This window comes from Pezoporus flaviventris, unplaced genomic scaffold, assembly GCF_033815535.1.
Source record: "Pezoporus flaviventris isolate CSIRO_AGI_PZ_B2104156 unplaced genomic scaffold, CSIRO_AGI_Pfla_v1 ptg000031l, whole genome shotgun sequence".
NCBI lineage: Eukaryota > Metazoa > Chordata > Aves > Psittaciformes > Psittacidae > Pezoporus > Pezoporus flaviventris.
The window spans coordinates 60,146,553-60,172,489 of NW_026892579.1; the positions used below are offsets into that span (position 1 = coordinate 60,146,553).

Below are 25,937 nucleotides of genomic sequence, written 5' to 3' on the forward strand. Positions count from 1 at the left end.
TCTCTCCTTCAAGGCAGATCGAGATAGGATCACGGGAACTTTTCAGTGTGGTTAAAGAGGGCCTGTTCTCAGCTACAGGTTATGCAGGAGTGCATGCGGCTGATTAGACTGTGGCTGGTTGTTGCCTGGGGGGAATGTGCAGAGCTGGCTTACTCAGCATCAGGGTTTCTAGAGGAAAACAGGTCCAGTCTGAGGAAGGACAAGGTCAAGAGTGGTGAAGGGGGAAGAATATACTCATAGGGAGAGCAGGACTACAAGTGTGGGGTCTTAATGTAGCTTGAGTGTACCTCCCTGTGCAATTCAAAATAGTTGCAAAAGTGAGCTTCCTTTTAATAACTTGGTTTACATCTGAGTGCTATACTATGTCTCTTCTAATTAAATCAGTATGAGCTGCAAATGAGAGTCGCCCTACTCCCGGTTGGAAGTATATCTAAAGATCTTCAGATGGAGTCGTTACTTGTTTACATCTTGTCGTCTCCTTTTCCTCCAGGAGATGCAGAGATTTAGGGTTTCAGTTTCAACCAAAAATGGCTGCAAAAATAATACAGATACTTGTTTCTAACAGAGTGTTTATGAAAGCAGCAAACACGGGGATTCTGTAAGAGTCTTTCAGCTGTCTGTGGGATGCACGTATGCATAGTAGAACCACTTGGGTAGGGAGTGGTATGCTTACTGTTAATATTTCATTGTAATAATAAAATGTTTCTCTGAATTTTCATAACCATTTCTTACTTTCAAAAACCATAGTCTTAATGATTTTTTCTTGTTCATTTTTACTAGAACAACTACTGTAGGTTAAAGGGAATTTAGGAGAGATTGTATTTTCAAAAAATAAATGCAACAAATGAAGGGAAACAGAGAAATAGCAAGACCTGCCCTCCTAAAGAAAGCACCACTTTGCACTTTCAGTGTGCCAAGTGTTTATTAAGGACCTCAGAACACTTGACATATGTTTAGTTCATTCTTACCTCGGTATTCACATGTCACAGGTTGGGAAATACAGAGAGGGAAGTTGATTAACAGACTAATTGATTTACCAAATGTTCGGTAGAAGTTTCTGCCAGTCTTATTTCCTAAACCAAATATTTTGTTTCAGTTACAAGATCAAAGGAAAATGTGACACATGTTGATCAACGTTCAGAATCAGCCAACTGTTTGTAGAAGATTGTAACCACGTAGAACATTAATGCAGTACAGGTTGTACTTAGAGAATTTCATGATAGTACAATGTGGCTCTCTGTCTCCTTCTAGTGGTTTACGTTTGTTATAGATAGGCTTCTGGGTGCAAAGTAGAACAGATTTATACTGTTCAGTTAACTGGAGTTCCTATACTGAGAGCTGTAAGCCTTGGAATTTCTTGAAGCTTTCCTTTTCTGCTTAAAATGGCTGTGTTGGTTGTTTGGTTTTCAAGAGCAAAGAGTGAGGAGTTAAGGATTTACATTTATCCCAGCCAAAACCTGATTGAGATACGGTTCATGTAATTCAATTGTTTTGTGTTGGTGCCACTCTAAAAATGTATTATGATTTTATGTACAGATATCTATAAAAAAATCTATCCAAGAAAAGCTCTATTGCCATCTGGCATTTAATGGAAGCTGTTTCATTTGAGAGGCCTATGAATGATTATTGATTTTTCTCTGTCATTCCCAAAACAACAGAAAACGATCCTGAGTATTTTCTCCAAAGTAGTCGAAGTGACAGGCATCTTTAATGTAATTACTCCTTTGTTATTATGTATCTTATTCATTGTACATACTATATATTGACTCCTGCAGAGTCAGTATTCTTTGTAGAGTAGATGTGGAGGCCAAATCCTGTAGTCTGGACCTCAATGGAATCACTATGCCCTACAGCCTGGGTCATGCAAAGCACCACAGCCTGACTTACAGATGAGCTGTGGCAACTCCAACTCCCAGAAACAATGCCCCTGAAAAAGCTTTTGAAGATACTCACATAGAAGATAAAACAAATAGCCTAAGTTCTTCTGCTGTGAATCTGCTATGAATCAAACAAGGATGCTAGAACCTACTTGTAACAGAAGGGTTAATAAATCATCGGCAGAATAAAAATACAGACGCTAAAATCAGACCAAAAGCAAAAGGTGGTTGTAATAGGCATCTATAGTCATCCTAAGGGAGAAAATGAGGCAGTAGAATTGCTTTGTCTGCAAGTCCGGCTTCTTCTGACACTAATTACTCTTTTTGGCCTTTTAATGTGAGCTTTAATGGGAGCAGCAGAGCTACTTCATTAAATAATTCAGCCTTTCTAAGTAGACACTTTTATCAGGAGTCCACCATAAGCCCTTTCTGGCAATTACTGGAAAGCCAGTACATCCAAGCACAGAGAACCTGCCCTTTTATCCTGTGAGTCTGTGTCTTAAACCTCTAGAGATTCAGCAAGCATACTGAAAATGCTAAACCAAAGCAGACTTAAATGAGATCAAGTCAGTCAAAGTACAGCTACACTGTGATGAAACTAAACTGAGGAATTTTGCGTTACCTCTGTCTGTAGCTTGCATTTAAAAATGTATTCGTCTAAACTTGTGCAACATCACATTTGAAACTATTTCAGGAGTGAGTTAGTCTGCACCGGTGTTACCTGAGCTGCAGATCACTTCACAACAGTTCCTGACCAGGCATATTTAAAGTCAAGTTGTGGCCAAAATCATTAAAAAGCAGAGTGTGAGACAGTACCTTTTAAAATCCCAGGTTGGAGTGAGCAGACCAGTTTGGGAGACATATGTAGTACACTTTTTTTCTGAAGGATCTCAGCCGCATGGGGCATTTCTGAGGTAGGCATTTTGTGATTGAGGCCTGTTTCTTTGCAATGTAATGTAATAAATTTCGCTCTGTGTGGGCAGACCAGGAAGTTACCAGAAGAGGGTGTAGCAGGAGTAAGCTGAAGCATGAATATCCATCTGTTGGCCAGTACCTGCTTGCCTACGTGCACTTGCCACTCAGTGGAAGAGGGGTGAGTATCTGATGTTTCCTTTGGTATGTCAGAAGACAGACATTCACAAAAGGACAGTTACAGGCAGCTTCGTGGCTCAATGGCATATTCATTGTAAGTTATGCCTCTGCCTGTATTCTACAGAGACCAGATATATGCAGGGAGCAGGGAGGCAGGTCAGGAATAGACATTTTACAGTGATTTATTACAAGGCAGATGGTGAGTCCAGAATGAGAGCCCAAGATATCTGGCTGCCAGGTTTGTGTCGTGCCACTAGATAGGGTAAGAAGGGGAATAGAGTCTTGAGGCTAACTCACAGGAATGTCTCACATCTTCAGGAACTTAAAAGCCTATAGCAGTGACACTTAGGACACTGGAAAAGAAGAGTAACCTCCAGAATTTTCCATCTTGTGATACAGTTTGCTGGATTTGGGGACAGCGTATGTGGCAGCGTAAGCCCAAGTGAACTTAGACTCACCTCTCAGTTAAAGTGCTCTGGAAATCTCTTTTTTTTTCTGCACTCAAATTAAATTAGAGGGCTTTAAACCTACTAAACACAGACTCTTTGCCCTTTTGAAAATATAACATTTCTAATCAAAATACAGATGTGAAAGTACATGGAAAGAAGGAAACTGAGTTTGATGTAGCTTTGTTTTAGGGAGGAAAAATAATATAATTCAATAAGACTAGCTTAAACCCTCTGATTAAAGCTTTTTTGACATAACAGATAGGGAGGGTGAGATCTACACTGAGATAAAGATAGTTAGTACAGATCAAAAGAGCTTGTGTTCATGCCAACTAGATTAAATGACAGGATGTGGTGAAGTCCTGGCCACCATATCTGGTTACTTTACATACAAAGCTTTATTTGCTGAATGTAGATATATCTATTAGGTTATATGCATTTATATATGGAAACTGTAGAAATAAATTGAAAGCAATCTACCATGTGTAGAGTATTTGTTCTGATGCTGTTCTAAGATTGCATTTCTTCCAATTAGTGTGGAAAGCTGTAATTTTTTATAGCTGTCTCTCTCCCTAAGATTGTTGAAGTAAATTGTATTAGAAGCTGAGGTTTATTTCTAAATGCCACCATTCTTACTTGTTAGCTTCTGTGCATGAATTCAATAGAACCATATATTTCATATTCCAACTTAATTTTAGTGGAAAGCCTAGGACAACTTTAGGAGTAAATTAAACTTAGGACCCAAATTGCAGTTGTCATCTTAAAGGGTTTTTTTACATTTATTTATCTTGACATAGCCCCTGAAGAGGCAGGCTATGAAGCTGGAAAGCTCTTTGGTCTAACCCAGTATGGCTGCTTTTATGTTTCTCATACACTCTGCAACAGCAGGCTGTGGGAGGAAGGGAATGTGAATGTCAGAAAGGGAAAACACTACTGGATATGAAGATGCCACAGGCCCATGCCAGTGTGTACTTCTGTAAGGCAGCAGGGTCTATCTTCCACATCTGGTGAACAGGCCAGAAAGTCCTGCCTGGTTGAGCTATGCCAGAAAGAAGCATGAAGGAGAGATTCTGTCATCTCTGCAGGAAGATTGATGACTCAGAAAATGAAAGGTTTAGCATGGGATGCAGCTGAACAGAACAGATTCCATTAGCTGCACCTACCTTTTATTGGTATTTTTCATTATTGCTGCAGTGCTGCCTAGAAACCTGAGGCTCACAGTGCTCCAAGCTGGAAATATTCCTAAGAAAATTGTCTCTGCCTCAGAAATCAATAAGCAAAAGACAAAAAATTGAGAGACTAGGAGGGAAAACCTTCAGTATATAGAGGACATCACTAGTGTTGAAGTATTTCTGGCAGACAGATGCAGGATGGGCTGGAGCAACATCCCAGCATAATCCCAAACTGGTTTGAGTTGAAAGGGACCTTAAAGTTCATCCAGTTCCAGCCCCCTGCCATAGGCAGGGACACCTTCCACTAGACCAAGTTGTTGTAAGCACCGTCCAACCTGGCCTTGAACACTGCCAGGGATGGGGCAGCCACGGCTTCTCTGGGCAACCTGTGCCAGCGCCTCAGCACCCTCACAGTAATGAACTTCTTCCTTATATCTAATCTAAATCTCCTCTCTATCAGTTTAAAGCCAGGACAGCCTTGTCCTGTCTCCACATGTCCTTGTAAGAAGTCCCTCTCAGGTTTCTTGTAGGCCCCCTTTAGGTATTGGAAGGCTACTGTAAGGTCTCCTGGAACCTTCTCTTCTCCAGGCTGTACAATCCCAGCTCTCTCAGCCTGTCTCTATAGGAGAGGTGCTCCAGCCAGAGCCAGAAACAGCTACAACTGTAGTATAAGAGGTGCATGTTTCCATTATGCTCCATGACACAAGGAAGAGGGCAAGAGGGTGCAGTTCCTTTAGTGCTCCCAGCATATCTACAAATAAGAACAGCTCAGGGCTTTGCGCCTCACATCTGTGCTAAGTGAGGATAAAGCAGCATTTCTATGCTGACAGAAATGTTCACACAAAAAAATCAGGTCCTCGGTATGTTATGAAACACAAGTATTGCCCATGGTGGGTTTTCATGTAAGCAGCCTGCACTTGTAAGAGAAGGAACTGGAAGCAGCTGGGACTTGTAGACTTAACCAGTAATTTACTTGAAAGTAGTTTCAACTGCAAGACTGGATCAGTCAAAGAGTGGGCAACTGCTATATGCAATCTGGTAATCAGGCTGAGCTACTGTTTCTGAATCACTGCCACACAAAGATGTCCCATTAGGGCTCAATTGCTTTGCAGTTCTGAGGGCCTTAATGCCTTCTGCAGCCCACACGTCCTCTGGCTTCAGAGAATATCTTAAATGTTTCATAACCTTCAAATCCCAAGCAGCTCAGTAGAGCTTGCCTGTGCTTGCATTATTTATGTTGCTGATGGGCTTTTCAGAGCGATGAAAAACTTTCAGCTTCACTGCCATGTTTAAGAAGGTCAGGGCATAATGTTCTGATCAGGAAGTATCCTGAGAGGCTGGCAGCCTTGGGTGGCCTCTTGCACACTGACAAGAGCTCGAGAAGCCATTGGTCTGGGATGGGAACCCCAGTTTGTGCCTTCTGCACAGGCTGTTTTTACTGCCATGCTCAATAGAGGAGGGAACTTAGAGGTACCTCCACATGGTTCTGCAGCCCAGCTCTCTCTCCACATCCGCAGATCTGGAGATGGTGACTAAAGATTTACTACCACTGTGGAGGCAGGGGAGTACAGTCAGGAGGGAAGGAGATCTCTTGGGAGTAGAGAAAACTGGAGCAGACACATCTGTCCTGGAGGCTGTAGCTTTAATACTAATCTAACCAGGCTTGTTCTCTGGCTCAGAGACCAAATGGCATAGCTCATGATCACACTGTTCAATGGAGCTGGTCTCCAAAGCAGGGCTGCCATACACAGGCTGCCTATTAGGAACACCTCCTGCTCATGCTATAGTCCTGAATCCCACCAGCAAGTTACTGGGCTAGTTGCTAGCTGGTCCAGAACAACTAGTAAAGAGTGTAACACTGAAGAGGATTACAGGGAAAAGATACTCTGTTATGATCCCCTTTGCTGCAGGATCCTGCAAAACTTCATAGAATCATAGAACCATTAGGGTTGGAAAAAACCTTAAGATCATCAAGTTCCAACCCCCCTGCCATGGGCAGGGACACCTCACACTAAACCATGTCACCCAAGGCCTCCTCCAGCCTGGTCTTGAACACCGCCAGGGATGGAGCATTCACAACCTCCCTGGGCAACCCATTCCAGTGCCTCACCACCCTTACAGGAAAGAATTTCCTCCTTATATCCAATCTAAACTTCCCCTGTTTAAGTTTTAACCCATTACCCCTTGTCCTGTCACTACAGTCCCTAATGAAGAGTCCCTCCCCAGCATCCCTATAGGCCCCCTGCTATCCCTATAGGTCCCTGCCTTTTCACTGACAACTGCCAAATACGGACCACCTGCACAGAAACCTTGGAGGGCTGTCATCTCCAAGGAGCCGTACAAATGGTGAGAGCCAAATATTTCACTATATTGATGTGAAAGAAAGAAAACCCACCTGATCTGTAATAGCTGAGGATTTGGGCAACCACCACAACTGCGTCACACGTACCTGTATTCTGGCTGCAGTCATGCCCATAAACAGGGATGGTCTGCACAGGAAACAAGCGGTAGCTGTCAAGCAGATATACTGTCTGAATGTGGTCACTTGTGGCAGAGCCACTAAACTCAGTAGCACATTCCACTCCCTGGCCCTGGGCAAGGCAGGGGTTTTCCAGAGCGCTGCGTCAGAGGATTTGGCCCCGTGCATTATGATTTTATTTAGAGCACGCTTCTTCAGCCTGCAGAGGCAAGGTGTCAGTCTTGAGCAAGAGGGGAAAGGACTATAAATAGAGCAGGCTAGGTTGCCATAGGCAGCTTTTGGTCTGATTAAGTTTCTTGTTTAGCCTGGGAGAAGCAGAAATCCAATCTGCTGAGGAGACGCAGCATAGTACAGGCACTAGCAACAGCTTTCCTCTCCAGCCAGGAACTGTCTTTCATTTCCTAGGTACACAGATAAAGCCACCCACCTTCCCTGAACAAGGGCAGCACTACCCTTCACCTGTGCTTCCCTCCGGCTCTCTTTGCTTTTTGCAAACTCCTGCTTTGCAAACCATCACGTATTTTCATCAGACCAGCTACTCATGAGGCAAATGCATTCCCTGATATTCAAAACAACAAATGGTGTGAATCCCAACATTAGGTACCCAGATGTAACACACATTTCAGCTTCTTGAGGTCTATGGAGCTTTAAGAAGTGTTGTTTATTAATCCTTGCTCTAATTTGGATCACCATCATGCAGGCTCAATAGGGGCTACCCCTGGAGTTGGTGGTGTAATGGACATTTTTGCTGCAGGCCAAGTACATAATAGAAATACCACCAAGAGCTCAGTGCTGCACTCAGGAATTTTGTTTTCCCTCACAGGTACCTGTATTTCTGCCCTTAGTCTCTGCTTGATTCAGACAGAAACCCTATTTCCACAGATTTCTGGTGCCCAGCATACCTTTTGGTGGGTATATTTTATTTACAGCACAAAGCTAACGGAGGCCATCTTTGAACAGTGATTTTAGACTCAAAGCACTTGAATTGATTCTTTGAACTGCGCACTGCCAGCTTTTCAAAGCTGCAGCCAAGATTGCAGAGCAGTAGTTCCCCTGTTCCCTCCTGCCGGGATGCACCTGGAGAGGGACAACATTTAAAATTAGTTCAGAATATGCTCTCAGCATTGTGCTATGCACGCAAGCAGATGGGATTACTTGTGTCAAAAAAAACATATACTAAATATTACGCTTGAAAGCAAAGCATCAAGTCTTAAGGAGGACAGCTGGATCTCATAAATCTTTGCCTTCCACCAAATATGTAGCCTAGATCCCTTGGAAGAGCACTTGCAGACCTACATACATCTAAGATGCTACACAACCTGCCACTTGCTTGCCAAGCCAAAGTGTAACTTGCACGTACACCTGCGCCAGAGGTTAGCACGGCACGTTCTTGACAGATGGTCAGTTCTCATTAGCCCTTGCTCGGGGATCTTGATATCTTGGGCTCAGCAGCTTTGGTGCCAGCTCACAGCACTGGGAACCCCCCTCACCAGGGCATCCCCATGGCTCTGGCCATGCTGGGGCACCTTCCCTGTGCCAAGCTGCCAAGCAAGACGCCTCCTTCACAGGGAGACAGATTCCCACTGGTCAAACCTACAGGCTGCTTTACTGCAAGTGAGCTTTTTAACAGTTTCATGCACCTTCCAGTTTATTACTATTGGTTACTGTGCTTTCATCCCTGCTGGTCATTGCTAAACCTGAGATAGAAGGCTAAATTTGAAGGGAGGCTAGAGCTGAGGATCAGTGACCTATTAAAACCATGGACTTCCACAGACACATTGAGTTTATGGTCTATTGCAATTTTCCTGCTGGCCTTGCTCTGCTACAAGGCATTAATGATTTCTCCATTCCACAAGGGTTAAGGTTTAATAGCCTGTGAGCCTTTTCTACCCACAGGTGCCTTCCCTCTTTGTCCTTAGCTGGTTTAATCAATTCAGATACCCAGGAGTCACTAAGGACAATTTTCTCTCACTTGTATTTAGCTGGAATCCTGGATGACAGAAAAAGTCCAAAGACTCTCAGCCCAAACTCTGTCCCTTCATACGCTTCGAAACAGAGCTGCTCGACAATAACAGGCAAATTTGCATTTCATTTCCCTTTCAAATTTGGGATTAAGCTCTCCCAATATAATTATTCTGACACAAGCTGTTATTTGGAGGGGCTGTGCTTCTAGATTTTGGGAAGCTGTAATTTCTTATTATAAATAACTGTAACACTGTAGTAGCACAGAAGTATAGCAAGGTCCAGTTTGGATCCATGTGGACCTTTTAGACCTGCCCACCCCCTAACATGGGACTCGCTGCAGTAGAGGACTCTGCATTCCCCAGCACACTGAAGAGGCAGATAAACTTTGGTAAAGGTGCCGGGTCTGCATGTTTGCCATGTCTCACTATCTCGTCCCAGCCACAGTGTCGTTCCTCACCTCTCCTTTAAGCCCAGGTTCTCTCTACTCTCAGTAGCCTCTGGCTTCCACACTGCCTCATCTTTGGCTGTTTCCTCTTCCTCCTGCACCTTGCTTGGACAGCAGTTGGTGGCAGGACCAGTAAAAACATAAGGTTTTAGCACCTCTCTGCAAACCAGCCTCTAGTTTCCAGGAGCAGTCCCCAGATTAGGATTAATGCAACTGACCTGAACTTGTCAGACAGGAATTCCTCATTCCAAAATTGAAGAAAACAGAGCATCTTCGCAAATGGCCCCACAGGGGCTTTTTTTGTTGTTAACCTGGACAAAGCCAACATTTTCCCATCACAACGTGGTTTTAGGAAAAGTGAAATACTTTTACCTGAAACTTGCATATGCACATACAAGTCAGCAGAAAGCTAATACCAAAGATGTGACAAGTGAAATCATTAGAGTTTACTGAAATTAGGAAACCCTTCACCATACACCCACAAATGGAGGACAGTAACTGGACATGCCTGCTAACAAGAACTGGCAGCAGCACACACTGGTAAAAATCAGGAAAGAAACACACTGGAGATAACAGGGAATTACAAAGTGAAGTTCAGGCAAAACTATGGTAACAAAGCTACTCAGGGACATCAGGTTTTGAAGAAATACTGAGTTCATTAAAAAAAGATAGGCTGGTTTTTCCCAATGGGGGTAAGTTTTAGAGACTTGCTGCAAAATAAGTTCAGTTTTATCTAAGTTCTGTTCTTGTAAACCTATACAAGCACATTCCTTCTCTAAATCTCTCGAAGTTTGAATAACATACTTTTTGTTCATATTAAGACAACACTTCGTATAATTTTATTTGCAAAATACCAAGTTGTGAACAGATATAAAAACAACGGAATATAAAAACTTGTCACAAAACCAAACTAAAAATAACAGAAAGGTGCATTTTGCTCAACAGTTTAATTTCAATATGATCTCCAATAAAAAGCTTACTCTATTGAACCTGAATATTTCAGCATTCATTATAGGATGCTTTCACATAGTATAGAAACTAAGTCATCTAACAAATCCTCTAATTAATATAGCCAATAACATAAAGACTTTCTGTGAGGAAGTATATAACAGTTTCCATAGCATGAATGCATATGGACAATACTATATATAAAAAAGCCAAACTATTTAACAAGTCTGAACAGATTTACACTATGATTAAACCGAACACAAACAATTTAAAGTGATTTCTGAAATTACAGGTTGAGCTAATACAAAGGTACCTTTTATTTTAAAGGTAAATTCACATTTCTAGAAGGTAAAAGCTTTGTGCCCAGGCAACTTCATGTCATTGAGGCACGATCAGTCAGACAACTCTCACTGCATATATCTCAACTTTCAATAGAAAGATCTGGTTTCTATTTCTTTAATCCAGTTTTTAGTAAGGGAGAAATTAAATTAGGAAGAGGAGGGCTGTCCCTCCCATATTTACAGGCTGCAGACTACTCTGCTCTCTCATCGGAAATTCAAGTTTTCCTGTCAAACTTTGTTAAGCTTTGTGACTATCAGCACCCTCAGAGTTTGGTCAAAGGCACCACAAACACACAGTCCCTTTTTGTCAGGGCTCCAGTCTAGGCTAGAAATCGGCTGCGTTGACAGAGTCACATTCTGCAAGAGACTGACAGAACCTGCCACCCCCATCTCGGCTCCTTCAGAATCCTTCTTCGAGCGCTGAGCTGGGTACTCGCTGGCAATAAGGAAAACAAAAACTTGCACTTAGAATTCACTGATACAAACACGTCATTATCCTCGTTACTTTTAAAAGAAAGGTTTTCTCTGTTCTGTAGGCGATGCAAACAAATGCCTTAACAATAATGAATAATCGTAGAATCACAGAAAGGTTTGCGTTGGAAGGGACCTTAAAGCTCATCCACTGCCAACCCCCTTGCCATGGGCAGGAACACCTTCCACTAGACCAGGTTTGTCATACCCAGCTATATCCACACTGCATATTTAGTAAATATTTCATGAAAGAAAAAATGGGGCAGGAAGCCTCATTTGAATTGAATCCTGACAGCTCTTTCCTATAGCACTTCATTTTTAAACTGTTTGACTTTTGCCACAGGTAAGAGAATTTTATCTCAGCTATCCCTCTGAAACAGCACACCTATTTCACTGCATTTAGGATGACTGAATAATTTTGCCATGTAGCATAAGAAGATGCAAACATAAGAATCACTGAAAGTCCAGGCTTTCAATGCTCTTCTCAGGCATAACCAGTACCATGAAAGAATTTTAAGAAATCAGTTTTCTTCCATTTATCACCTTGTTAACCAAGGATATAATTAGATCTTGATTATATTAAGAAAACTGACAAGGATAAAATTCACCTGTGCAGCTGTCACATTCTTTTATGGATTAATTATAGAATCATAGAATAGTTAGGGTTGTAAAGGACCTCAAGATCATCCAGTTCCAACCCCCCTGCCATGGGCAGGGACACTTCGCACTAAACCATGTCACCCAAAAATGCAGCTTCCAGATCAAGTACTGGCCCCAAAATTACCCTTTCTGCTGCATTTGTAAGCAATAATTTTAACGAGATATTCTGAGGTTGGAAGCAGGACCCTAACTCATCATTTTTAGGGAGATTCTTTCTTAAAACATTAAATGGCTGGTTTCTTATTGCCCCTGTTGCAGACTGGAGAGTGATCACTTACTATTTCCAGAGATGAAGGCTCCCAGCTCCTCCACTTGTCATAAATATATCTCTGTTCTGTGGTAGGTGTCGAACCTGCCAGATGGTAGATTTTTGCACCTAATAAAGAAAAATCAGTGTTGTATGGAAGTCACTTACAGATGCAATTAAAACAGCAATCATTTGCATGAAGAGAACCTGGCCTTCTCATGAACATGCCTCCCGACCTGCTGCCACAGGAGCGGCCAGTTCCCACACAGGAGAAGCCAAGTCAGGCCTCCAACACACCCTGGTCTTCCACAGGGATAAGGCAGCATCCCTACCAAGGCCACCACTCACTGATACTTCAGCTTATTTGGGACTGGCCACATGAACAAGGTTAGAGAGAAGTGAAGTGGCTGTGTAGGCACATCTTTTGGAACTGCTGTGGAACTACAGGATTGCCAAGGGCTCTTAGGGGACACAGTCACCACAAGATTAATTTCACTCTCTGACATCTCTTAAAATCATTACTGGAAGGGAATATAGTGCAAACAATCTACAATTCCAATTTACATCTTAGCCAGGGCACGGCAAGATCACATAGCAACAGAAATCACTTAGGGAAATAAACCCAACATGCATACTCTGACTTACTGCATATCTGTCTGCAAGTATCCAAAAGGAAAAGCTTAAATGCAGTGAGTGAAACGAATGCCATTTTCACACTTTGATTATCACAAACACTAATTCAGTAAATACTTTTGTGTCATCTAATGATAGTACTTCCAACGTCTTATCTGTTTTGAATGGTGGTATGGAAAATAATAAAGATGTTGAAATTCAGCTTTTTTCTAATTTAGGCATTCCTAGAGAAGAACTTCACCAGAAAAGTTCCTTTTCTCCAGATTTATTATCATCAGATCGTGTTCACGAAAACAAAACAACAAAAAAGCCCACCTCAACAAAAGAAAAGAAAAAACAACCTGTTTTATAAAGAAACTAATCAATGCAGTGGTCACAGATGGAGGAAAAAGGTTATAAGAGTTCTCCATATTTAAGAGCCTGCAGGCCACTAAGTCTCTCCAATAGACTTTTTCACTCACCCTCAATATCCCAATCCAACAATGCTTTGTTCTGAAGAAAAATAAATTTCTTCTGTGTCTCATATGAGGTCTGGTGACTGCAGGAAGAAAAGTGCTTGCAGAGGGCTCATGTTTTGGGGGATATATTTTAAGATTTGAATCTGCATGCTCATCACAATTTAATATGGCCTCTAATAAACATGACTCCCAGATTAAGGGCAGAGCTGAGTGCACAGAGGTGCAACTGCAACAGAACCCAGAGACACCCAAGTATCAGGTTATAAAAGGGAGGAAAGCTGGGTGAGTGTTGGCAGCTGATGCACACAAGCCCTTTCACTGCTGCACCAGGGGCCACATCAACCATGCTGCCACAAAGTTTGTACCAATTACAGGGGCATTATCAAAGACAATAGTTTTAGACCTGTAGTTCTTCAACAGCAGATATTCAAAATGCTTGTCTCTTACTAAGAAATCCTGTCTCCCCATACCTTCTCTGAAACAGAAGCAAAACCTTTGGTTGGATGCTGAGTTCTCATATCGAAAACATGAAATTTTCCCTCAAGTGACGTGGCCACCAGCTTGTTCATATTTACATCTTTTCTGTCAAACTCCACACTGCAAACCTGGAAATATATAAAAATACATTCAGCCTTGAAATTTAGCCACTGCTAAAAAAAAAAGGGGAAAAGTTTTGCTAATTGTAAATATGTATTAACCATTGGTTCTTTTTACAATGACAACATCACCAATTTGGAAATAACAATCACCTGAAAACACAAATCCACTGAAAAATACCCTGTGCTGTCCAGACCAAAAATCTGGGGGCTACAATTTGCTGAACCTGCATAGGACCTGGGGTGAAATATACTTTTATAGTTTCCTTACCCCGTTCTTAATATTGGTCTCCCATCTTAGTGACATGGTTTTTAAGTCAAACAATTTAATGTCCCCATTGTCATATCCAGCACATACAACGCGTTCCTCTTGATTGTAAGCATTGCCTGGACACAGAGAAAGAATTCATCAGCATGCACGAACCTTCTTTAATCTGTAAATTTCAGACCTCCTAAACCTGCAATTTCAACTTAAGAGTTACGTCAGCAAAATATTACTATTGGGATACTAAGATTTAAAGAATTGTCTGGTTTTCAAACCTGACGGGTAGAGAAAAATACAGCTTCAAACCTGGCAGTCTGTTTCTTTTAAAATATTAACAAAACTCTTATTCCACTTGCCAAAAACTGCCTAAACCACATAAAGTTCTGCACTTGTAAACCTATATTAAATACATTCCTTCTCTTAAAACTTTATCTGCTCTCAACCATGCTCCCCAGACAGCACAGCAGCACTGGAGCATAAAGTGGTTCAGCAGTTCCTTAGCCAGCCTCTCAAGCACGAGCTATTACTGCAGACACAGACTTGTCGAGAAGCCCTGGGTGTTACCAAGGCATCACAAGACAAACACAGAAGCCTGCAAGCAAAAAACTCTCAGCTGACAGGATCAAGGAAACATAGCAGTGTCTGAAAGAAGTTAGCCCAGAGCATGTAGTTCAAGATGAACCCAGCCTTGGCTCAGGCTTCAGCAACTTGAAATAAATTGAAGAAAATATGAGGGCACTTTTTTCCCCATTCATCAAAGCAGAAGACAAAGATAACAACAGCCATGAGTATTAGAGTTGCACCTTCTTGCCAGGGAAGGTCATGTCCTTACTATCAATTCTGTAATTACAATCCATGCGCTTATTAGCAGTTCGTAAAACTTACTCTGGAGACAAAAATGGAGCTAACCCAGAAACACCAGCTGGTGTAGAACACAAGCAGCTTGCCCTCTCCAGAAGAAAAATGCAGAGCACAGATAAAGCATCACTGTTGTCTTTTATTAGCTCTTAGCTTCATAGATCTTCTCTTAAATTAATGCTTTAATGTTTGATAATTGGAACTACAGTGCAACAGCGACTGGTTCCTTGTGTGCTGCAACATTTCATAGAATCACAGAATCATAGAATAGTTATGGTTGGAAAGGACCTTAAGATCATCCAGTTCCAACCCCCTTGCCATGGGCAGGGACACCTCACACTAAACTATCTCACCCAAGGCTCTGTCCAACCTGGCCTTGAACACCACCAGGGATGGAGCATTCACAACCTCCCTGGGCAACCCATTCCAGTGCCTCACCACCCTTACAGTAAAGAACTTCTTCCTTATATCCAATCTAAACTTCCCCTGTTTAACGTTTAACCCGTTACCCCTTGTCCTATCACTACAGTCCCTAATGAAGAGTCCCTCCCCAGCATCCTTATAGGCCCTCTTCAGATACTGGAAGGCTGCTATGAGGTCTCCACGCAGCCTTCTCTTTTCCAGGCTGATCAGCCCCAACTTTCTCAGCCTATCTTCATACTGGAGGTGCTCCAGTCCCCTGATCATCCTTGTGGCCTCCTCTGGACTTGTTCCAACAGTTCCATGTCCTTTTTATGTTGAGGACACCAGAACTGCACACAATACTCCAGGTGAGGTCTCACAAGAGCAGAGTAGAGGGGCAGGATCACCTCCTTCAACCTGCTGGTCACACTCCTTTTGATGCAGCCCAGGATACGGTTGGCTTTCTAGACAGCAAGCGCACACTGCCAGCTCATGTTAAGTTTCTCATTGACCAAAACACTTACACTCTCATCAACAAAACATTTACACTCCTTCAGGACCATGCAGCTGAAGATACTGTTTTTAACATTCCTAGGCATAGAAATAAAGCTTGCACAGCTTCTCAGTGAAACCATAGAACCAGTTGGGTTGGAAAAGACCTTCAAAATCATCAAGTCCAACCACAAACTATGACCAAAGGTGGGAGGAGAAAGAATCCAAAACCCAACTATCACAAAATCAGCTCCTTTTGGGAAAAAGTAAAAAATACATAAATCTGACAATGCTGAAAAGCAAAATGTGCTACTTATGTGCCCATACAAAAAAAAAAAGCTATTCCATAGCATCCTGAAATGCTCTGATAATCATCAAAGCAAGTCATATTACAGGAAGGAATGGCTATAATCTCATACATTACCAAATGCTACAGTCCAGCAGTCTCTTTTGCTCTCCCCCTGCACAGGTTCCATATTAGCGACAGGCATATCTTTCTGTCTCGGGTCCCACACCTTCACAGTTCCTGGGAAAGAAGGAGAACAGATTTTGTGTTATGCATACACTGACACATTGTGTTAATCTTCCCAGGGAAGGCCTTTGCTTTTGAGCCTGATCATTGAAAACACAGGAGCATTTCTCTCCATAAAGAAAGCCTGACTGCGTTTAGTGGATACAAAAAAAACAACCAAACAAAACCCAAACCCAGCAAACAAAGTAATAAAGCAAAAGTGTTTGATCAGCATGTATTTTCTCTAGCTATCATTTTGCATTTATTCTACATTTGTATTCTTACTGTCTCAGTGACAAGTTTCTTTTGCTTATCTGCAGCTTCTGAAAGAATTAAGAGGAAATTTGTCCCAAGCAAGATTCATGGGACAGCATAGGAAGAGCTAGGAACTAGTTGCAACAGGTTTGTAACTAGTTCAGATGGCAGACTCTGCCCTGCCATCAGAGTTCTCAGACCAACTGAAAAGACTTTCAGAGTTCACTGACTCACCATCTCGACTGCCAGTGACAATTTCTGGTGCACCTTCCCCAATTCCTAAGCCACCTACACCATCTATACTGTTTATGATTTCCTTATGACCTTTCACAGAATACACTGGTATTTCAGGAGCTTCTAAATTCCTAGGCAAGAAAGAAAAAGAACAGATAACACAGCATTTTCCTTGACACTTGGGATTTGTTTAAAAATGAGAGGAAATTGAGCACAAATTATATAAACTCAGATTAACAGTGGGACCAAAATATGGGTATCACCATTACGAACCATGAGTCTCTGATTCCTTCTTTGGCTATGGCTTTAGACTGGTTTTGCTCGGCTCTGGACTTCCCTGTTTGTAAAGGCAGCTGTGGGATTCAGCACAGCAAGAACCAGTTTTTATGCTGGGCTTTAAATGAATCATGCCACAGATCAAACCACTCTAATTAGCTGTACTCTCTAAGTATATAAAATGACTTTGTTCACTGATCCCCACCTAGCTCTAACTCCTGCTCTTCAAATGCAAGCTGCATCCAACCGGGGGTTTTACGGTTCTTTGCCGATTCCCATCCTTTGAGAATCCTTCAGAATTTTATTCTAAATTTCAGCTAGGGACTAATCCGTGCTGCTATTCCAACAAAACAGAACCAACAGTTCCTTGTAAGTGAAAGATATTATTACTATGATTATCAATAAAACAACCATATAGAGAACACCCCCTTTTTGACCACGTAACTTAAATTTGTGGCAAATTGATTATCAAATAAAATTTACAAATAATTCAGGGACCTGAAAAAAACATTTGAAGATTCAAAATTAAAAATCTGTATTTAATCTAGACATCAGATTTAGGTTCTTACACAGGTTAGGTTGTTGTATAGGTTACCTTAATTGGTATTCATGCATCCATTCAAAGCCTCTTTTCAGAAGAGGACCGAGCAGAACTGTAAGAGGTGTTCGTCGCTGCACACAGAAGATGCCAATGGAACAGACTGAATTAAACCACTGTGCAGAATTCATGCAGATTTACAGAACAGGCATGGTCCAAACACAGCGGCCAGCAAAGCTTATGACCGGATCTCAATCACGCACAGCACAGAGAGCATCTTACATAAAAGCCACACACAGAAATATCGGTTCAGACAAGTACAACATGAAGTGAAAAAGCTTCCAGTGAATACCCGTGCTTACCATATGTTAAGGTTTCCACCAAAATCTCCTGTAGCTAAGTATCGCTGCTGCAGAGATGTAGCACCAAAAGTTCCACATTTTATAGGTTTAGCCTTTTCAATCTTGTAAAGAAAGGATACATTCTGTGTCAGCACATGTTAATAAACAACACAACTGCAGACTGCAGGAGCACTTCCTTGCGAGTCCAGGGGTGACAGATTTCGGTGACATGTACGCAGGCTATTCGGGGTAATACGCAATGGAAACGCTATCAAAGGCAAACACTTTGTGTTTATTTCTTTGCACAAAGAACAGACTTCAGCTTAACGGTCTTAGAAAAACAGAACAAATCTCACTTCAGCTCAATAATGATGCTCATTAGAGGCTGCTGTCTCTGCTGAGTTGCAAATACAACGCGGAGGGACACCAGAGCCCCGCTGGTACACCAGGACGGGAGAGGGACACCAGAGCCCCGCTGGTACACCAGGACGGCAGAATTAAGCAGTTAATCCGTAGCAGCTTCGCGTACGTACCCGCAGTGCCTCGGCCCTACAGACCCACAGCTTATTTGCTTGTGCCCTGCGGGTCTCTATGGACCTGAGGCACTGTTACCCCGAAAATCAGCAAATCCAAAAGGTCAGTTGTAGTTAAAAAAACAAAAAAAAAACAACCCCAAAACAATAACAACAACAACAAAATCCCAACCAAGCAACAAACCCCACCCTCCTCCCCCAAGACCCCAAACAAACCCACAAAACCAAACAATGAAATCCCCCAACACCAAACACAACCGGAGCCGAGCCTCCAGCGTTCCCTCTAACGCAAGCCATGGCAACAAGGCAACAAACGCACGGCAGCCTAGGGCGACATGACTGACAGGAACAGCAAATTCAACAGGCAAACCGGGTCCGGTACCGATTATCCTTCAGTTTTTTAACCAGCTAGCTCTGTACAAGCGCCCGTGTCCCCCATCCCAGCCGAGATCAGGCCGGCGCTGTGGCCCCACGGCAGGGCCTGGCGGGCCTCATCCCTGCAGCATGGATCATAGGATCACAGAAGCAGAGAAAGATCGAACGGTTTTGTTGGAGGGGACCTTCTAAGCTCATCCAGTCCACCCCCTGCAACGAGCAGGGACATCCTCAACTAGATCAGGTTGCCCGGCACCACATCCACGGCCTTGAACGCCTCCAGGGATGGCGCATCCACCACCTCTCTGGGCAACCCGCGCCAGTGTCCCAAGGTAAAGCATTTTCCCCTCGGGTGCCCCCCGTACCTCCCCTCTCCCTGTTTAAACCCACCACCCGCGAACCCGCTCCCACCTTCCCACAGGCCCCTTTCAGACACCCGCAGTCTCCTCACGGGACCCCCCCCCTCCGCTCACCTCCCGCAGCAGCTCCACGCGGGCTCCCCGCAGCTCGTACAGCTGGATGACGCCGGTGCCGCGCGCGGCGCTGCCCAGGCACAGGAGGCGGGCGCTGCGGGGCACCCACTTGCAGTCGAACAGGGTGTAGCTGAGCGGGTGCTGGACGTGCGCCACCACCTGCGGCCGCTCCAGCCCCGACGACATCCTCGCACACCGCGCACCGGCCCCACCGCGCACCACTACCGGCACCGGAGGGGGCGGGCGCAGCGAGCGGAAGTGAGCGGTGGCGCTGTTCCGGCGAGGCGGTGTGGAGGCACGCGGGGCGGCGGTTGGAGCAAGACCCCCCCCTCCCGCTCCGATGGCTCCCCCTCCGTGCCTCGTTACGGACGCTGAGGCGGCGGGCGATGGCGGAGGCTTCACCAGCGTCGTGTCCAAGCGGAACCGGAGGAAGCGGCGGGCGACGGCGGCGGCGAGCGGGGAGGAGCCGGAGCCGGCGGCGGGGAGCGCCATGGACACAGCGGAGCCGCGGCCCAGCAAGAGGCCGGCATTCCCGCCGGTGGCTGCTGAAGCGCTCCGGGTACGCGGGGCGCCGGGCGTGGAAACGCGGCCTGGCCTGTGCGGGGCCGGGAGGAGCTGGGGCGTGCGGGGCAGCCCGTCGGCCCTCCGGCACATGGAGCGGTGCGCGGAGCTCGGCCTTCACGGCCTTCTCTTCCCGCTAGGTTGGAAAAGGCGAAATACGGAAGGTTCCCGTGCCGGCCAACAGGTACACGCCGCTGAAAGAGAACTGGATGAAAATATACACGCCTATCGTGGAGCACTTGCAACTTCAAATCAGGTTTAACTTGAAAACGAGGAACGTGGAAATCAAGGTAAAGAGAACTCCTTCTGCTTCCCACAGCTGGGGCTGATCAGCCTGGAGAAGAGAAGGCTGCGTGGAGACCTCATAGCAGCCTTCCAGTATCTGAAGGGGGGCTATAGGGATGCTGGGGAGGGACTCTTCATTAGGGACTGTAGTGACAGGGCAAGGGGTAACGGGTTAAAACTTAAACAGGGGAAGTTTAGATTGGATATAAGGAAGAAGTTCTTTACTGTGAGGGTGGCAAGGCACTGGAATGGGTTGCCCAGGGAAGTTGTGAATGCTCCATCCCTGGCAGTGTTCAAGGCCAGGTTGGACAAAGCCTTGGGTGACATGGTTTAGTGTGAGGGGACTGGAAGTGGATGATCTTAAGGTCCTTTCCAACCCTAACTATTCTATGATTCTACGATACCGGAAACACTGTGCCTGTTCTCATAGGTGTTCCTGTTCTGTGTATTAGACTAGAGAAGCATTCTAAATCCCAGATAATGCTTGGAAAGATGGAAACTGCACGGTTTCACTTAACCAAAAAATCCTCACGGGGGTTAATCTTGTCACATTTGTTAGTTTCTGCTTAGAAGCAAGTTATTAATGCAGGTAGTTTGAAAGTGTTAATCCTTTCTAGAAGGGGCCAGCCTAAGACTGGGGGGTGTCAGTTTTTATAGGAGAAAATGACATGCTTAAGAATTACCAAGACTCTTACTCCTTGTGTTAGATGTGATTTTGGATTATAATGTTTTTTTAGATTTTTAAGGCTACTAAATACTTATGTCACAATTTTGAGCTAACAGTGTCTTGAGGGGGGCACCAAACCTAATGGCTTTTGTTTGTGGCAGAAGATAAGGGCTGGTCGTTTAATAGCTTGTGTTACAGATTGCACTGCAGTAGCTTAGGATACAGACACCAATATAGAATTGTAGCTCTTGTAGCTGCTCACTTTATTCTTACACCTTCTCAGGAGTGTTTATAGTAGCTCTCAAGCGTGTAGCTAAACCTCACACTGTGCCTTTGACGTACAGCTTACTGTGTTAGCACTGTTGATGTAGGAGATCCTCTAATGTAAGAGTGAAAACAGAGACACCAACAGTAATTTTTCTTCCGAACCTTAAAATCTTACCACAAGTTTGATGGTAGCAACTAGAGAAATGACTTGAAGGAAAAGGGAGGGAACAGCAGGAACTCCTGCAGTTCCATTGAGAAACTGCACAGGTGAAAGAAGAGACCTGGGATTTCAACAGTGCTTTTTGGTATGCATCAATGGTAGAAAGCCAGGCGGTTTTATTCTTGCTCAAGCCCATTTAGTGTTGCCCTTATCTGTCAGGAATGTAAAATGCTTGAGAATTTAAAATCCGTTTCTGTCATTTCTCTGACTTGGTGCAGAAGCTGTAAATGACAGTTCAGAAGAGCTTTTACATACTCCAGCTCTCAACATGACTGTCTTCCTTAATTGTTCCTTGGTTTGCTTTTGTTACAGCTTCAAAGGCTGCTCTTTCCTAAGTTGTCCTTGTTACGGTCTGTAAATGCAGATATACACAAACTCTTCCACGGTGGCAGAGGAATGGCCCAGTATTAAAACATGAACTGAAAATAAATGGCCCCTAACAGCAAATCCTGTGGTGTGCTGGCACGGGAAGAAAAAAAACTAAAGCAGCCCAATACTTGCTGCTTCTCCAGGTCAATTTGTTCCTGTTCTAAATATCATCTGAATTCATATGTTTTATTGAACCTGTCTGGGTTTCGCTGAAACATCTCTAGGCTCTTGGCATTAGAGCAACTTTTGGGGTTTCCTGCCACCATCCACTTCTTTTTCTTCTGTGCTGCATTTAGCTTGTGTTCTTTGGTTTTTTCTCCCATAAAAGGGCTCTCAGTCAGATGTGTGGTGGGGAGGGCGTTCAGCAGTTTCTCTCTTCCCTCCCCTCCAAACACAGGCTGTGGTAGTTGATGCTTTGTTCTTGTTATAAAACAGCACCATGACTAGTTACCTTAGTGCCAGTAAAACACGGTACAGCACTGTCACCTGAATGTAGGTGTTTATGGTTAGAACGTATCGCCAAGATTTTTTTTCCTCCCAAGTCCTGACCCTACTTGCACAGCCTTCATTTGCAAATGTAACTTCTTGTCTTGCAGACTTGCCAAGAGACAAAGGATCTCAGTGCTCTAACAAAAGCAGCTGATTTTGTGAAAGCATTTATCCTTGGGTTTCAAGTAGAGGTGAGTCTCCCAACTCCCAGGTTGTGAGAGTGCTTCATTGGCTTCCCTGAAAATTACAGGAAGAAATAACAATCCTCAGGTGGTTTTCTAGACATAAATGTTTGAAACTGTGACTAGAGTGGAAGTCTTAATTTCTTAAGCTAATGCAGAGTAAGAAAGTAACCTTCAAACATCACTTAATTAAAATTACAAAGTTGGAGGACATATTTAGCTGTGTGCAAGAGGCAAGCATGAAGCAGTAATCTGGCCCTGACGTGCTCTGCATGTAAAGGGACTCTCCATTTTGCTGCCCATAACCTTTGCTCTGTTAAAAACTCAAACAAAACCACTCTTCGCAGTATTATATGAGCTGCTCCTTGCTGCAGACCTGTGCTGGCTGTTGTTTGATACATTAAGTGGAGAAACACTACTGATGCTGTCCTTTTATATAAAGGAAATGTGAGCTTTCAGCTCCGTTGTGGTACTGCAACGCTCATGCTGATAACAGATCTCTTTATTTTAGGATGCTCTTGCTCTTGTCAGATTAGATGATCTTTTTCTAGAGTCGTTTGAAGTTACAGATGGTAAGTAGTTTGTGCTGTGGTGTTCAGGTAGCTGTGGGTACCATCTGCAAGTACATTGTTTTTGTTCCTTTCCCCCTGCTCCAGTTATGTCACTTACCCTCAGGGTTAAGGAAAAACTTCATTACACAGTTACTGTCTGGGTACAGGTGGCTTGAAAGGGTTGTAATTTTTCTAAGATGTCTTAACAAAGCCCCTCAAACCTCCATCCTTGAAAGTACATCACTTTATCAGAGAGATTTGATTTTTCTTGTCACAGGGTAAACGTTTTAAAGGTGAAAGGGAGAATTTTGGTGAATGCATCCATTAGATTTTTAAACTAGAATGGGCTTTGCTACTCTCAGAATCCTGACAGCAGCTGGTAGGAAGTAGACAGCAGAAACATCTATTAATTCATGTATTTGTGGGATTCCTTGGAGCATCTGAAGCTGATCTATTTTATTTCTAATGGTGCCAGCTGAGTGCACTTTGGCTATTTTTTTCCTCAATAGTAATTGCTCAGTAACACAGGGAATGCCTTCTGCAGCAGTTCTGTATCAGAATTTCTCTCTGATGCCAGAGACCTCATGGTTACACTTAGCAGCAGATGCAATTTTCAGTTCTAGTAACGTTAGTGACTATAGATATTTATATATTGCACTTGAAATTGCTTTTGTGCTGCTTACACCAAGTTGCTTCCAGCAAGGCAAGCATTATAGAAATACACACCACTGCTGTTACACTGAGCATGTTATTCTTGTTTTAGTCAAACCTTTGAAAGGCGATCATCTGTCAAGAGCAATAGGGAGAATAGCAGGGAAAGGTGGAAAAACAAAATTCACTATAGAAAACGTAACCAGGACACGAATCGTTCTCGCTGACGCGTAAGTATTGACTGACTTCCTCCTGGGCAGAGCACAATCCCCCAACTAACCCATGTCCTTTTCCAGGAACAAAGATAACCTAGATTTTATGCAACTGCTGTAGAGCAGTGGGAAGACAAATCATTTAAGTGTTATTTTTAACAAATGCTATTTGAGTATTTGACCTTTTGGTCTGAGAATGATGGGTGTTACCAGTACACATAGAATTGAGTAATGCCCCAAAGCACAACTTCTTACAAGTAATCCAAGTTGAACCCACTGACCCTAGAACCTTTTCCTCCTAAAGCTGCTACTGCTAAACTTTCAAATTGTAAAAATCTATTTTAAAAAGGATTTAGAACAGCACAGGGTTTATACTGCAGGTTTTCTGGTTTTGAGGTTGTTTCTATTTACAAGTGTAGAAAAGGCACTAGTACACTAATCTGAAATTCCAGCTTTATTAACTATGTAGTAACAGAAGGTTTTTTTCCCCTCATTAACTGCTGCTACTTTGGTTTTTACAGAAAAATTCACATTTTGGGATCTTTTCAGAACATTAAAATGGCACGAACAGCAATTTGCAATCTAATTTTAGGTGAGTCCTGTTATCTAATCTTCTCCTTTGCATACAGATATATCTTGCTGTTTGAGAAACTGCTTTCTGTGCTGTGTTAACTTTCTCCCCTGGTGGCCCATAGCTGCATTTGGAGCAGGTAGCTTGCTAGGAGTTGTCTTGTTTGGGTAAGAATCAGGGAGCCCAGCACTTTGATTCTGTTGTCTCCAAAGCCCTGTCTGGGGTGTGGGAGGAAGAGACTTTCTGCTCTTTGATTCAGCCTGTAGCATTCCCTGCAGGCTATTTGGAATGCACTGTCTAGAAGATGCCAAAGGGGACAACCCAACCCACACTGGCACCAGTAGTTTAACTCTGCGCTTGCAACCATAGGCTGCAAGGTGGTGGCTAACCTTGACCATCCTTCTCAGCTGTGGGCTTATCACAGACGTGACAGCAAAACATTTATTTCTGTAACACACGCACATTATCTTGTTTATTGACTGAGTTCGTGCTTTCTTCTGCAGGAAGTCCTCCATCAAAAGTTTATGGCAATATTAGGGCAGTGGCCAGCAGAGCAACTGAAAGGTTCTGAGCTGCAGCACAGGTGCACCACCAAGGACCAGGGCTGAGAGTTGCGTTTTCTGTACACACAAGAGGCCTGGAGCTACAGAAGCATTCAGTCTTCTCCTTGATTTGGAAGCCCAGAAGAAAACTGGGACTGTTCCTGCAGTCTGATTTCCTTCAGACATGCTGCCCTATTTCAACACACCTGATATTTCTGTATAGTCATTAAAAGTCATTTTAAAGTGGTTGTGTCTATCAGAAGTACGAATACCTGATTTTACTTATCCTCAAACAAAACCATGCTTCATTACTGACTCTGAATATCAAAGTATCAAGAAACTGCTGTCAGAACTTCAGAAAGCCTTTAACGTTTTGAGCCTAAAGGGAATCAGCATAGTTGAGTGTTTATAACCACACATCAGTTCATTATCCTCCTGGAAAGAGGAGTCAACTGGAACACAAAGTTCAAAAGCAAGCTACCCACCGAATCGCTGCTACTTATGGAAGAGCACATGAAAACGGTAAGATGAGAGAGGTAAATACCGTATCTACACCTAATCCTAGAATCTGCACCTATAGATTTTTTATTTTTTTTTTAATTCTCTTGAAAATGGTCTGTATAAGGCAGCCTTGTGAAGCCAAGAGCCATTGGTTAGGTACAAGAACCTGCCAGTGCACCAGAGGAAAAGAACTGGCAAGTGCCGAGTATCTGCCTTCTTAAAATGCTATGTGCATGAAACAGAGTAGAGAGACAAGAGACCTGTCACGTCCCCATTTAATTTAAACAAGCCAGACTTGTTCCAAAGTCTCTTGCTGGTTAGCACATTTTCAGTTCAGGCTTTTGAATGAAAAAGCTTACTTGAGATTACCAAAAACATTAGGAAATCGAGCAAACATTTCTCTTGGTGTTCAAGTTTCCAGTGCAGCACTTCATTAGGAAGAATTTTTTCACTAGGAGGGTGCTGAGGCACTGGCACAGGTGGCCC

The 25,937-nt window shown here is 43.4% G+C and overlaps 2 protein-coding genes across 4 annotated transcripts; one reads left to right on the forward strand and one right to left on the reverse strand.

Annotated features, from left to right (window-relative positions):
* Positions 1–10,293: 10,293 nt before the first annotated feature.
* Positions 10,294–19,576, reverse strand: DNAAF10 (dynein axonemal assembly factor 10). Of its 3 annotated transcripts, none has more exons than XM_061461496.1 (8): positions 19,384–19,576; positions 18,024–18,124; positions 16,848–16,978; positions 16,272–16,373; positions 14,102–14,217; positions 13,705–13,839; positions 12,175–12,272; positions 10,294–11,201 (listed from the first exon to the last, which is right to left on the reverse strand). In XM_061461496.1, the coding sequence occupies exons 1-8, from the start codon at positions 19,567–19,569 to the stop codon at positions 10,994–10,996; spliced, it is 1,077 nt and encodes a 358-aa protein (XP_061317480.1). In that variant the 5' UTR covers positions 19,570–19,576; the 3' UTR covers positions 10,294–10,993. The 3 variants fall into 3 exon arrangements, with proteins under 3 accessions (XP_061317480.1, XP_061317481.1, XP_061317482.1); XM_061461497.1 differs by lacking the exon at positions 19,384–19,576 and adding an exon at positions 17,719–17,938; XM_061461498.1 differs by lacking the exon at positions 19,384–19,576 and adding an exon at positions 17,719–17,837 and having other exon boundaries at positions 18,024–18,041.
* A 147-nt stretch (positions 19,577–19,723) lies between these two features.
* Positions 19,724–25,196, forward strand: PNO1 (partner of NOB1 homolog). The gene is made up of 7 exons (XM_061460766.1): positions 19,724–19,942; positions 20,085–20,234; positions 22,349–22,432; positions 22,935–22,995; positions 23,738–23,855; positions 24,359–24,429; positions 24,912–25,196. Exons 1-7 carry the CDS (start codon positions 19,724–19,726, stop codon positions 24,977–24,979), a joined length of 771 nt encoding a protein of 256 aa, XP_061316750.1. The 3' UTR covers positions 24,980–25,196.
* The last annotated feature ends 741 nt before the right edge of the window (positions 25,197–25,937 follow it).